The 14,073-nt window shown below is 42.6% G+C and overlaps 1 protein-coding gene across 1 annotated transcript in view; it reads right to left on the reverse strand.

Annotated features, from left to right (window-relative positions):
- SLC13A3 (solute carrier family 13 member 3) overlaps window positions 1-14,073 on the reverse strand; it is a 90,902-nt gene that overhangs the window by 26,831 nt on the left and 49,998 nt on the right. The window contains exons 4-8 of the mRNA XM_005569245.5: window positions 12,430-12,493; window positions 9,907-10,092; window positions 6,225-6,350; window positions 3,096-3,191; window positions 2,001-2,105 (exon numbers count right to left, since the gene is read on the reverse strand). Of these exons, the coding sequence (XP_005569302.2) occupies window positions 2,001-2,105; window positions 3,096-3,191; window positions 6,225-6,350; window positions 9,907-10,092; window positions 12,430-12,493 (577 nt within the window). The remainder of the gene's footprint in view (window positions 1-2,000; window positions 2,106-3,095; window positions 3,192-6,224; window positions 6,351-9,906; window positions 10,093-12,429; window positions 12,494-14,073) is intronic.

The following is a 14,073-nucleotide window of genomic DNA, read 5'->3' on the forward strand; positions in this document are numbered from 1 at the left end:
AAGACCAAACTGACATGTGCTTTAAATGTAAAATACACACAAGATTTTGATGATTTCACATGAAAAAAAGAATGCCAAATATCTCACTAATAATTTATACATAAAATATATTATTCATATTAGTTTCATCTGTTTTTCACCTTTTTAATGTAGCTACCAAAAAACTTAAAATAGATATGTGGCTCACATTATATCTCTCTTGGATGGGGCTAATCGAAATAATCAGATTTCACCAAATCCAGCAGATTCATCTCTATTTAATCATGTTCCCACCCACACCAGAATTTGACATGGTGCCCACTCACACTTCTTAAAACACTCCCCTCTTTTTGGCTTTTGCTGGTCCATAGCTCTAAGTTTTCCTTCTACCTCACTTACCATCTTTCTGTTTCTCTAGTAAACTCACTTTCCTCTCCCCAGCTCCCAAGTGCTGGGGTTCCTCATGGTCTTCTATACTCTCCTTAAACACTTTCCATAGCTGAGCCCATTGATTCCTATGGATTTAACTCCCAAATTTATACAGCAACTCCCAGATTTATGTATGCAACCTAAACATCTCTTCTAAGCTCCAGTCTTGCATATCCAACTGGCTATTGAGCTTGAAAAGTCTAAACCAAGTCCAAAATAGAATTATGAATAAGCCATTCCCAGTCCCAACTAACCACCATTCATACAGGCACTCCTTTCATTCACACCCCCCAAACCAACCCAGCGCAAGTCCCACATTTAACTTTGAATGATATCTTGACTGCTACATCGTCACTGCTGCCACCCTCACTGAAGCCATCCCCCAGCCAGGGGTCAGCAAATGTCTCCCGTAAAAAGCCACACAGTAAGTATTTTGGCTTTGCAGGCCACATGGTGTTTGTCTGGACTCACATTTCATATTGGAGTGTGAAAGCAGCCATAGACAATATATAATTGAATAGGTGTGGCTGTGTGTCAATAAAACTTTATTTGCAGACACTGAAATTTGAATTTCATATAATTTTCGTGCATTACAAGACATTGCCTTTTGATTTTTCCACAGCCGTTTAAAAAATGTAAAAGTCATTCAAAATCAAGTGGCGGACCAGATTTGGCCCAAAAAGACAGGGGCCATCTAGATGATGTTATAACTCCTAACTATTCTCCTCATCTATATTTTTGCCCCCACTACCCATTTCCTAATGAATATAGCTAACAGTTATTGAGTTCTTTCTATGAGCCATTTTAATCACTTGACATGTATTAACTCATTTATCTTTATAACAAGCCAATGAGAAATGTACTATTACAATATTTTACAGATTAGGAAACTGAGGCACAGAGAAAATCAAAATGCATAATATGCCCGAAAAGACACTCTAACCTGGCCCTCCCCTACCCTTCCTCACCCACTTTCCTTCCTTCCCACCAGGCCTCGGTCCCACTGGGCTTTTCTCAGTTTCTCAAACATGCTACGTTTGTTCTGACTCAGGATTCAGTAGACATTCCCAGTGCATCTCCACTGCTTTCACCTGCAGTCTTCCTAAGTTTTGGCTCTTCCCAGAACTGTCCAAAGTCAATGCCCCTGCTCTATTATTTTATAGCATAACCCTCTCACTCTTTCCTTCATAGCACTCATTGCAATGAAGTTATTTTGTTGTCTAACTACTCGCTTTTGTCTGTGTCCCAGCACCCAGCCTGCAGCTTAGCACATAATAGGTTCTCAATCAATGTTGATTGAATGAATGAACGATTTGCTCAGTCACGCAGCTCATAAGTGGCAGAGCTAGAATTCTAACCCAGTTTAGTCTGACTCCAAATCCAGAGCTCTCAACACATGAGAAGTCATATTTTATCACCCAAACCTAAACTCTTTTGAGAGTGAAAGAGGGAGCTATTAATAATCCTATGGGACAAGAGATAGAAACTTGGATGCAGGTCTCCCCAGCTACAATGCTGCCTCTCCAGCTCCAGGTGGCCCAGCCCAGAATCCTCCCTGTTGGACTCCTCCCTGTGGGTCCCCAGAGTCTCACCCAGGAGTGAAGAGGCTGGCCCAGCCAGGGATGAACTTCGGGTCCCGGGAGAAGAGGAGGATGGCAAACATGCAGAAAAGGACGAAAACGGCCTGTTCGGCAAACCTGTGGCACAGACATGCAGGCATGATGGTGACCCTGGGTTTCAGGCAGACTGCAGCAGGCACAGGCCCAGGCAGCTGCCCACTGGGAGTGAATGGGCCCGGGATCTGCCTCTAAGAAAGCTGAAGTCATCCACTCCCCAGGGAGTGCCCAGAACAAGGGGAGGGGCGCCAATGGACTGTAAATGATTCCTGTCCGAGGACTTCCACGCTCCCTCAGGATCCTTCCTGAGCCTCAAGTCACCCCCTCCCCGAAACCACGTGCTTCATTATCACCAGGAGTTTCCCAGGGTCCTACAGAAAATCAAGAAAGTGAGAAACAGAGACAGAATCCAAAAAGCAGAAAGAAAAACAGACAAATGCAGTAGGCAAAGAGAAAGAGGAGCATTCATACAGAGAGAGAGAGAGACATAAAAACACACAGTCTGTCTATACTGAGAGGAGAAGACACAGAGAGGGGACAGACCTGGGGAGAGGGTGGATGGAGGTGGAAAGAGAGGATTCCCAAGAGTTGGAGGAGCTAGTTACCCAATGTACCCATTTCAAAGACTGGAGAGCAGAGCCCAGAGAGGGTTAGTGCCATGCCCAAAGCCACACAGGACATGAGTGGCACCGCTGGTCCTTGAACACAGGCCTACTGAACCCATTATTTTCACCATATGGAAATGGGCATTAAACAAGGTCCTAGAAGCCACCTGAGATAGTGTCAGGTATTCTGTGTACCAGGAGGGAAATGGTGCCTTGGGTGGAAGATAGCAGATCCCACTGTAAGTACATTCTGAGGGGTTTTTTGGTCCTCAGGTTTCTACCCCAGCACCAGGGCAAGAGGTTGACTGTGTAAACCACTTCCCATTCTCCACCTCTAGGCTCCCAGGCCATGGGTCCTGGAATTCCCCTGGAGCTCAGCCCCCATGGGCCCAAGGCCAGGCCAGGAGGAAGCTTTCCTGAGCATTTAAGATTCAGCTCTTTCCTCAATCCGAGGACCCCCATATACCTGATGGGCCCCAGGTTCTGGTATTCTTCCCGAATTACAGCTCGAGCCTTGTTTTCTGCAGTGGTTCTTATCTCAGATTTATTCTTCCTCCAGCCCCTGAAACAGAAAGTGGGAGGTTAGGAGTGTCCACTGCAGGTATAACTAACTTCTCACCTACAACCACCACCACCACCTGACCAAGTCACATCCTCTCTGTCCAGGAGGCTGCAACTGCCTGATGGCTGGTCTCCCTGCAACTGTCTTCCTTTGATACAGTTGTTCTCCCCATGTACAGCCTGGTTGATCTTTAAAAATGTGAATCTGATCATATGACTCCCAGGCTTAAAATCCATGAGTGGGTCAAACAGGCACATGAATAAACTGAGGAATCAATGGAACAAAGCAGAAAGTCTAGACACAGACTTAGTCACAAATGGGGATTTAGTCTATAATAAAGTTGCTATCTCAGATTGGTGTGGAAAAGATGGACTATTCAGTAAATGGCATCAGACATATAGATCAACGGAACAGAATTGAGAGCCAAGAAATAAACCCATCCACTTATGGCCAATTGATTTTTGACAGGGGTACCAAGACTGAATAGTGGGGGAAGGAATAGCTTTTCAACAAATGGTGCTAGGAAAACTGGATAGCCAAGTAGAAAAGAACGAATCTGGACCCCTACCTCACACCATATACAAAATTAAACCCAAAATGGATTGAAGACCTAACTGTTAGAGCTAAAGCCATAAAACTCTCAGAAGAAAAGGCAGGGGTAAATTTCCATGCCCTTGGAATAGGCAACAGTTTCTTCAATATGACGTCAAAGCACAAGCCACCAAAGATAGATAAATTTGACTTCATCAAAATAGTAAAACGTTGTGTGTCCATAAATGGTGTTAGGACACTGGGTGAACATTTGGGACAAAAAAAAAAATTAAGTTGAATCCAAACTTCACACTGTACCATAAGGATGAACTCCAAATAGATCAGAAGTTTAAATGTAAAAAATATAATACTAGAAGAAAACATGATTATTCTTTTATGAGTCCTGTATTAGGAAAACCTTTCTAAGCTGTAATTGAAATTTCAGAAACTATGTGAGAAAAGATTGAAAAAAAATTAAAACAATTCTTTAGAGAGAAAAGCACCATAAGCAAAGCCAAAAGACAAATCAGGAAAAAAATGTAGCTTCTATTGCAGAATAAGCACTCATCTTTCCAAAATATAAAGCGTACCAGAAACTAGTAAGAACAGGACCAACAACCCATTTGAAAAAATGTATAAAAATATGAACACACGGTTTCACAATTCACAGGAAAGAAAATACCGATGAACAAACTTTTCATATGCTTCCAAATCTATGAAAAGTTTCCTAAAGTTACCCTTCATAAAATAAATGCAAGTTATTTTTCTCTTATCAGATTGGCAAAAATCCACTTTGCTGCAAGGAAGCAGACACTCTCATATACATTGTGCATGGGAGAGGAAACATGTAAAATTTTTATGAAGAATGATTTGACAATATCTATTAAAATAAAAATGTGTTTATTCTCTGATCCAGAAATCCCACTTCTGGAAATGTATCTTATAAAAATGTTTGTTTCCTTTGAGCTAGAGTTGCAACGTAAAAGAGAAAAAATAAAATAAAATAAAAATTAAAAAACAGCTGGGCATGGGTGGCTCACGCCTGTAATCCCAGCTCTTTAGGGGGCTGAGGTGGGTGGATCACTTGAGGTCAGGAGTTTGAGACCAGCCTGGCCAACAGAGTAAACCCCTATCTCTACCAAAAAAAAAAAAAAGCACAAAAAATTAGCCAGGCAAGGTGGCAAGAGCCTGTAGTCCCAGCTACTCTGGAGGCTGAGGCAGGAGAATGGCCTGAACCTGGGAGGTGGAGGTTGCACTCTGAGATGGTGCCACTGCACTCCAGCCTGGGTGACAGAATGAGACTTTGTCTAAATAAATAAATAAGTAAATAAATAAAATAAAAAACTAAAATCTGTCAGGCAGGCCTGTCACCAGAAAAAGATATCTATGTCTGCTCATATTTGCTTAAGAAAACTCTGAAAGATTACACAAGAAACCAATAAAAGTGGATGCTTGTTTGGGAGGATATCATGGGTGAAGAGGCCCATGGTTGGGAAGAGGGGTTCTCACTGCATACTTCTCAGTGTTGTTTTGATTTTTGAGAACCATATGTATGTGTTGCCTATCCAAATTAACATAACTATATTAAAAAGTAATTGAAGTAACCAAAATAAATATAGGAAAACAAAGTGCCAGTATTATATTTTGGCTAGACATCATTTCTGGCTCAAGTCTCTGGGTCTGAAGCTTGCTCTTTCTTTGTTTAGAGGTTGATTTGGAAATGTTAGATATTATGATTTCTTTAGCACCCAACTGAGACTTTCTCCTTAACGTAAGTAGACTGAGTGATGAGAGTTGATAAAGACATATTTCCCATAATATGATTTGGTGTTATTTAATATTTTGTCCTCATGCCTCCCCAGATTTTCTTCTGTATCAGGGCCCCGTAAAATGGGAAATAGTGCACTCCCCTCTTCTCTGGTCAAGAGTGTTTACCTTAAAGACAATACTATTAATAATTAGTAATAATATGTGACATCAACAAAGGGTCTGGGTGTGGCAGGCAGGTCACACCTCTCACTTAATCCTCACATCCCTGGGAGGTCAAGAAATGAGAATATGGCTAGCATGGTGGCTCACACCTATTATCCCAGAGCTTTGAGAGGCCAAGACAGGAAGGATTGCTTCAGGCCAGAAGTTTGAGACCAGCCTGGGCAATATAGTGAGACCCTGTCTCTACAAAAGATTAAAAAAAAAAAAATTATCCAGGCACAGTAGTACTCGCCTGTAGTCCCAGCAACTTGGGAGTCTGAGGCCAGAGGAACACTAGAACCTGGGAGATTGAGGCTGCAATGAGCTACGATTGTGCCACTGCACCCCAGCCTGGGTGTCAGAGCAGGACCCTGTGTGTAAAACTAAATACATACATACATACATACAAGAAAGAACTGAGAATACAACATGAAATAACAATCATCCTCAGTTTTCATAGGCAGATGCTGAGGTTAGAAGGGCCACTCCCTGCTTCCCCACTCTACCTGCCAAGAAGAAAATGAGAGGTACCTGAAGCTCAGTCCCCCGTACAGGAAGGAGATCCAGAGCCAGCCTGCCAACAGGAACAACAGCATAAGAGGGAAGGCGAAAATGAACCAGGAGCCGAAATTCACCACGTCACACTGTGGAAAGAAACTGGAGAACAGTGGGAGATGAGAACAGGCCAAGGGCAGCCATGCCCATTTGGGGAGTGGCAGACGAGACCAGGCGGTACTAGTATTAGTGGGTCAAGAGGGGAATTAGAGGGTCCCATGGAAGTCTTGGGAACATTGTTTTCCACCTATTCTAATAGCAGCACTCTTTTTTCCTCTTCTTTGGAGGCTGCTGGCTTCTGACCCAATGGGACCAATAGGTGCGCTACAGTCAAAATCTCTGCCCCCTGGAGGCCAGACAGGTACCTGAGTGAGTGAAACAGGCCAGGCCGGCCATGGTGAATTGAAGAGAGCCGTGCTCATTAAAGGGGTCAGCTGCTATTTGCTCCCCCAGGGTTGCCATGCAAGAGTGCAGGGCCAGTAAGCCCAGGTTTGGGTTTTACTTGAAATTATGTGATGTTTAAATGTTGGCAATTCATGAAAATGTTTTTAATGAATGTGGGAGTCAAGCATAACACATCTGCAGGCTGAAACCTTTGCCCTCTTTATTATACATGCTCAAAGACCCTGGGCATTTTGTCCAGGCAATGGTGATGTTGATGAGTTCTTTCTCTGCTGAATGGTGTCCAATCTCAATTTTATTAAGACATCATCAAGCCTGAAAGGATGAAGGGCAATAACACTTAGTGCTGGTGAAGATGTGGAAAAACAGGCAGATTCTTGATGTTTGTTCATCAGAATACTCTTTTCTGGAGAGGGATTTGGTAAAATGCAGTAAGAGTCTTAAAAATGTGCATATCCTTTTATCCAGAAATTCTACTACTAGAAATAAACTTTAAAACAAAAAACCAGAAATGCGGTCAGGAATATAAGTGCTAGATTGAAAAGAGGAAAAGTAAGTTATAGAATGATGTATACAAAAGTATGTGGACACTCATGGACATTTCTAGGTAAATAAATAAGTAAATAAACCAAAACATTAAGTTATTATATAATAAATAAGCAAACAAAAATATTAATAAACTCTATATAGTGGGATTCTAAGTGGTTTTTATTTCCTCCTTTTTCTCTACCTGTATTTTCTACAATGAATAAGTATACCTCTATAATTAGACAAAATAAAAATATTGTTTTAAAAATATTAAAATATCAGCAAGTGTGTGGTCAGTTACATAATTTGTAATAGCAAAATAATAATTATCATAAAATGAAAACAATCTAAATGCTTAAGATTAAAGTATGTACACCCAAAATAAGATAATACATAGTCACTAAAAATTATGTTTTCTAAAAAATTTTAATGATAAAATCAGACTATAAAACTGTATTAAGAGCATACTGGCAAAAACGTTAAATATATGCACATTTAATATATGGACATAGAAAAGTCTAGAAGAAAGTCTTAAAATATCGACAGTGGGATTGAAGGTATTTCAAATTTCTTCTACATTTTCCAAATGTTCTTTAATGTGCCAATATCATTTTATAATCAGAATAAACCAATAAAATGTATTTTGGCAACAAGGGCTAAAGGACCACTCAGGGCAATCACTTCTCCTATCTCCCAAGGCTTCTCCTGTTCTCAGCTGGAGAATCAAAATCACGTATTACCTAGCATTCCTTTTAAATCCCCTCTTCCTACACTAGAGGGTCTACATTTGAGCCCTTGTGTTGCATAAGATTTGCATGTAATTAACTTGAAATCCTACATTTGATATTTTTACTGTATATATAGTTAACATTATATATTTTATGTATTATATGTTAATATATACTTAAATGTACATAAGATATATTTTAGAAAATATAAATATGAAATAAACATATAAAAAACATATAATTTCCCCAATTTCATTTCAGGTTGGAACAAAGTCCTACTCATATCAGGGCAGGCAGGCAGTCTGAAAACGCTTTGACAACAACTGCTCCCCTCCAATTCTCCCCATCCTCAACCTAGGCTCTGCTCTCCATCCCCAGAGCCCACATCTTCCTGTCCAGCCCTGGGGATGGGTCCCAGCAAACCCTAATACCAAATGCCTACCTTCCCCCTCCGCAGAACACTAAAGGGCTGAGCCTAGATACTCCCCACACCGGAAGCAGGATCATCTTTGCTTCTGGTTTTTCTGTCAGTGAGCTGAAACCAGAAGGCACAGACAGCCTTCTTTAAGGGATAGAGATAAAAAGACATCTAAGGTTTGCAGTAAAACTCAGCGGGCTTAAATCAATTGGTGAAACACACCTACGACTTCTTTTTTTTTTGGTTGTTTTTCACCTCTCTCAGTTCATGGTTGACAATCACTGGTTTCCATCATCAAATCTTAAAATCAAAGCATTTTGGAATCTGGGAATGTATTGGCAATTCATCTCATCCAGGGGTTAAGGTTTAAAATCAACACAAGGCCAAACATGGGTGTACTAAAATCTCTTGTGAAAATACCTGTAATTACTCACGTGTATGTTACTGACGGTTGCACACATAGCAAACCTCTCTCGGGGAGATCAGCAGGGCCTCCCTTCATCCCCACGTGTTTTTGATTCTTTGGTTGGGCAACAGGTAAAGAAGTCGGCTAGTATTTGCGGCCATGTTGATTATCAAATACTTTTTGGTGCCCTTTGTTGGCCAAATGCTTACATTTGCATTTATGTAAATTAAATGAACCTATGGTACATCTCCACTGCAAGGAATCTTGGAAACCCTGCCTTGGAATCCTGGAACCTAAAAGTCTTAGAGACAGGATCTTGAAATACTGAAGTTTTAAAATCTTGGAAACCAGAGGCTTAAAATAATGGGAGCGGCAAGTTGTGCAGTTGGAGCATCTTTCTCTTATCCTCATGTCCTGACCGGCCACCCAGTCACTGCTGACCACTTCCAGGGATGGGGGGACTTTAGCTCCCAGCAGAGCCCACTCCACTGGGGGACTCTGCTTATGGTTGGAAGGCTTCTCTCAGGCCATGACAGCCACAGACCCATGCCTCCCACTGGGTTACTCCTCTGCTGTCACCTTTCCAATGACCCGCATCTCACTTGAAGGAAAAGCAGGAGTTCTTAGACAACACTTACCACTATCACCTTATGTCTTCTCACCTTCCCTTCACCCCAGGCTCTTCATCTCCCTGGTGTTCCTGCTGGTCCCTGAACCTCCCCAGGAACAGCTCCACCTCCAAGCCCTGTAGGAGCTACTCCCTGCTGTCGCTGTCGGCAATGCCTTTCCCTCCTGTGTCCACGTGGCTCATTCTCTTCTAGGTCTCTGCTCAAATGTCAGCCCATCAGAGAGAACCGGTGTCCCTGACCAACCTACATAAACTAGCACCCCACTCTCCTCACTTCTACTCTCTTTCCCTGCCATATTTTTTTCCTAACTTATCACACAGATATGTTTTATATTCATTTGCTTTTTCACTTATTGCCTGTCTCTCCCGCCAGAACGGAAGTTCCCCAAGGGCAGGGATCTCACTGGATTTTGTGTATTGCTGTGTTCCCAGAGCCTGGCCCAGAGAAGGCTCTCAATACACATTCCCTGTATGTTGAATGAAGGAGGGAAGAGGAGGGGAGGAGCAGAACCCTCCCTGCTGGTGGCAGAACCCTCCCTGCTTTCTACCTCTTGAGCTGGCCAAGCAGGATGAGGTTAGGGGCTGTGCCTGTGAGTGTGGCTGTGCCCCCAATGCTGGCTGAGTAAGGGATAGAGATGAGGAAGCCCTTCCAGATGTTCCCACGATATTCATCCTCCTTCCTGGAGTCCGCCAGCAGATCCAGTGGAACCTCCGTCTCCCCAGGGTGGTCTTTGCTTTAAACAAATCCAAAGAGAAGCCATTCAGAACACATGGAGAACAGGCCACGGACTGCCCAGGGGTTGGGGAGCTGAGTGATCTTTCTAGAAGGTAATTTGGCACAGGTATCAAAAACCTGTAACAAGGTGCAACTCTACAGTTCAGATATTCTACTCTAAGAATGTATCCTAAAGAAATAGACAAGTGTCTCAGGGGTGGGTACAAGGGAACTCACCATGCCATTAAATATAATTTAAATGAAGAACAGTCTAAATGTCCATCTAAAAGGGGCTGATAATAAAGATGACTCTCTTCCTGGATGGAACACCAATGCAGCTATTAAATGGATGCTTATTAAGATGAAAGTTGTCCATTCACAAACTACGGCGAAAAGGCATGCCACAATACCATTTAGTTTTTTATTGTATAAATCCTCATGGGCGTGGTAGCTCACTCCTATAACTCCAACACTTTGGGAGACCAAGGCAAAGGATTGCTTGAGGACAGGAGTTTGAGACCAGCCTGGGCAATATAGTGAGATTCCATCTCTATAAAAAAAAAATCAGCTGGGCGTGGTGGCATGCACCTGTAGTTCCAGCTACCTGGGAGGCTGAGGCAGAAGGGTTGATTAAGCCCAAAAGTTTGAGGCTGTAGTGAGCTATGATTGCCCCACTGCTCTCCAGCCTGGGTGACAGAGTGAGACACTGTCTCTAAAAAAAATTAATAAGTAATAAATAGAAATAAAGAAATAGCTATGTTTCATGAATATAAAAATATTTAAAGTCTAGAAACAGATGCAAGTTGTTTTGATATCTTTCCCAGGAGTGGAATTACGTATTTTTTTTCTTTTTTATTTTCTGGGTTGTTTTCCTTGTACAGTTAAAGAGTTTTGGGAAATAATGACATTAAGAATTTTTAAGTATATAACTAAAAGATCATAATTTTGGCATTATTGAGGCCAACATTATGGCATTATATGATGTTCACTATTCTCCATTAAGTAAAATAGGTATTTGGAAACAGACTGAAATGAAGGAAAAAAGTGAAATAGCAGGTTACAAAACAGCATATATAGCATTATCAATTTTATTTTATTTTGTTTATTTTTATTTATTTATTTATTTGAGACACAGCTTCACTCTTGTCACCCAGGCTAGAGTGCAATGGCATGATCTCAGCTCACTGCTACCTCTGCCTCCCGGGTTCAAGCGATTCTCCTGCCTCAGCCTCCCGAGTAACTGCGATTCTCAGTTACTGGCTTCCTGGCTGCTCTTTGACCTCTCAGGAGCTTTGCATGTGCTGGTCCACATGCTGAGAACACTCTTCCCATGGATACCCCCACCACTCCCCACCTCTTGCAGAGATTTGCTCAAGCACGACCTTCTTGTGAGGACTTCCCTGACTACCCACATTCAAACTGCCCCTTCCCACTTGCCAGCTCGCCTCCCCCACCCTCCTTCCTGCTTTGATCTCCCTCCAAAGCTTATCCACCACCCAACAAACCATGGATTATATTCACTTATCCGTGTCTTGCTACTAGAATGTAAACCCATAAGGGCTGGGCTTTCTGTCTGTTCCTTGCTGTATCTCCATCCCTAGAATAGTGCCTGGCTCATCGTAAGCTCTGAATAAATATTTGCTGAATGAATGAAATAGACCAGATCAATGCCCAGCACTGTCTTGAGCAGATTGCTTGGCTCCCAGTTGTGTCATCCCTGTTAAATTGAGATCACAATGCCATAATAACAAGTGCTAACATCTGGACATGTAAGGTCCAGCCAACCTGCTCTATCTACATTACCTCATTATCTCACACAGCCAGTATGGAGCAGGGCCAGAGTTCCAAGTCAGGTGTTTGCGACTCCAAATCCTATGATCTTAACTACATTGCCATAATGCAAAGGATACTCTAGACTAAATGCGATTTCAACATCAATGTGAAGATGCTTTCTAAGTCACGTAGGGTGAAGGGCTGTTATTGTTTTATAAGGTATTTTCTTGTCTGTATGGACTGTTAACCCTGCCTGCACCCCTCTCCTCCTTGTGTCATGCAGTGTGTGCTATCTTGCTCTTCTGGATCTCTTCTTGCAAGAGGAAAGTACCTGTGATCCTCAATCTCACCAGATCTTTAGAGATTTAATATACTGCCCTACCCTTTCCATGTCTGCATTTTTTTAAAGGAGGCTGTTGAGGTTAATGTTTAAGCCACAGAGATGAATGGTGGAAACTTAGGCATTAGGTCGTTTGGAGAAAAATTCAGGGATGGGAGGAAAATGATTTGCGGCACTGAATTCTTGTTCATTGTCTCCTTGAATCAAGCACTGTCTCCTCTACAAATTTCACCAATAACTTACGCTTCTGTGCTGGCGAGAAACTGCATCTCCGTGGGCACAGTGTGTAGGCCGTTTCTCCGAGCAGCTAGGAGGAAAGAGCATGATGTCTTTAGCGTAATGTAGTGAATGGAACAGGAGTATCCCAAATCTTGTGAAGTTAGTCAAGAATGCTTTCTTCGCCAAGGATCCTATACTACTCACTAAATCAAAAGACTTGATTCACTAAATCTAAAGACTTCCTCTCTTTAGGAAGAGAGAGGAAGAGAGAGAGGAAGAGAGAGAGGAAGAGAGAGAGGGAAGGAGAGAGAGGAAGGGAGGAAGGGGGAGGGAGGGAGAGAGAGGGAGGGAGGGAGGGAGGAAGGAAGGAAGGAACGAAGGAAGGAAAGAAGGAAGGAAAAGGAAAGGAAGAAGGGAGGGAATGAAAGAAAGAAAGAAAAGAAAGAGAAAAGAAAGAAAGAGAGAGAGAAAGGAAGGAAGGAAGGGGAAGGAAGGAAGAGAAAGAAAGAGAGAAAGAAAGAAAGGAAGAAAGAAAGAAAGAAAGAGAGAGAGAAAGAAAAAGAAAGAGAGGGAAAGGAAAGGAAAGGAAGGGGAGGGGAGGAGAGGAGAGGAGAGGAGACAAAAGGAAAAGGAAAGGAAAGGAAAAAGAAAAATCATTCAGCATTTTATCCTCCTGTCCTACCATCCATATGTGAAGATGTGCCCAGGCCTGTTGGCAGGCGTTTAGCTGCAGGGCTGCTTGACAATCCATAACTCAAGCCTAGGCTTACCTGAGCAGCCACTGCCAAAGTTGTGAAAGGCCAGCTATGAATGGTAATGAATCATCAATGTGTTGGATGACCCCAATTGTCCAATCATTCATTCATTCATTCATTCATTCATCCAAAAAGTATTTATTGAGCACCTACTATGTGCTATTGACTATGTTCTCAGGGTACTCTGTGAACAATATAGAACAAGGCCTCTGGCTTCCATGGAGGTCATACTCTAGAAGGGGAGACAGGCAATGAACGAATAAAGAAAATTTGAGGTAGGGACAAATGTATGGAGGAAATAGAACTGGGCAATGTGACTGGAATGTAGAGAGGCGAGTAGGTGGGCTCTCTCTTCAACAGAGAAGACACTGTGTGCTGATGGCATCAGATCTGAGACCTCAAGGATAAAATGGAATCCATTCTATGAAGAGCCCTGGGAAGAGGGTGCAAGGAAACAGGAACAGCAAGCACAAAGGCCCGGCAGTAAGAAGGCGTTTGGCTGAGATGAAGAACTGAGGAAGCCCCACATGCTGGGAAAGAGGTGTATAGGAAAAGCATAGGGGAGATGGGGGATGGGGACGGAGTGGGCAAAGGCCAATGGGGACTAAATCAGGGATGGGGTCCTGCTGCAGGATTTAATGCCCAAGACAATATGATTTACATTTTGCAAACATCTCTGGGCCTGGTCCGAGAGAATGGATGTAGGGGAAGGGGTAAAAATGGAAATTGGGAGCCCAGTTCTGGATCTGTTGCATTTTCCATCTAAGATGATGGTGGCTGGATTTGGCTAGTGACCACAGAGACCCTGAGAGTAGTAAGTGGTGGATGTGTTTCAGCTGTTTTGAGATAAGAGCTTGGTGCAACTTGGAACCCAGAGCCCAACTGGGGCACATGAACCCTAGCCAACTGATCC

The sequence above is a fragment of the Macaca fascicularis genome, chromosome 10 (genome assembly GCF_037993035.2).
Source record: "Macaca fascicularis isolate 582-1 chromosome 10, T2T-MFA8v1.1".
Lineage (NCBI taxonomy): Eukaryota > Metazoa > Chordata > Mammalia > Primates > Cercopithecidae > Macaca > Macaca fascicularis.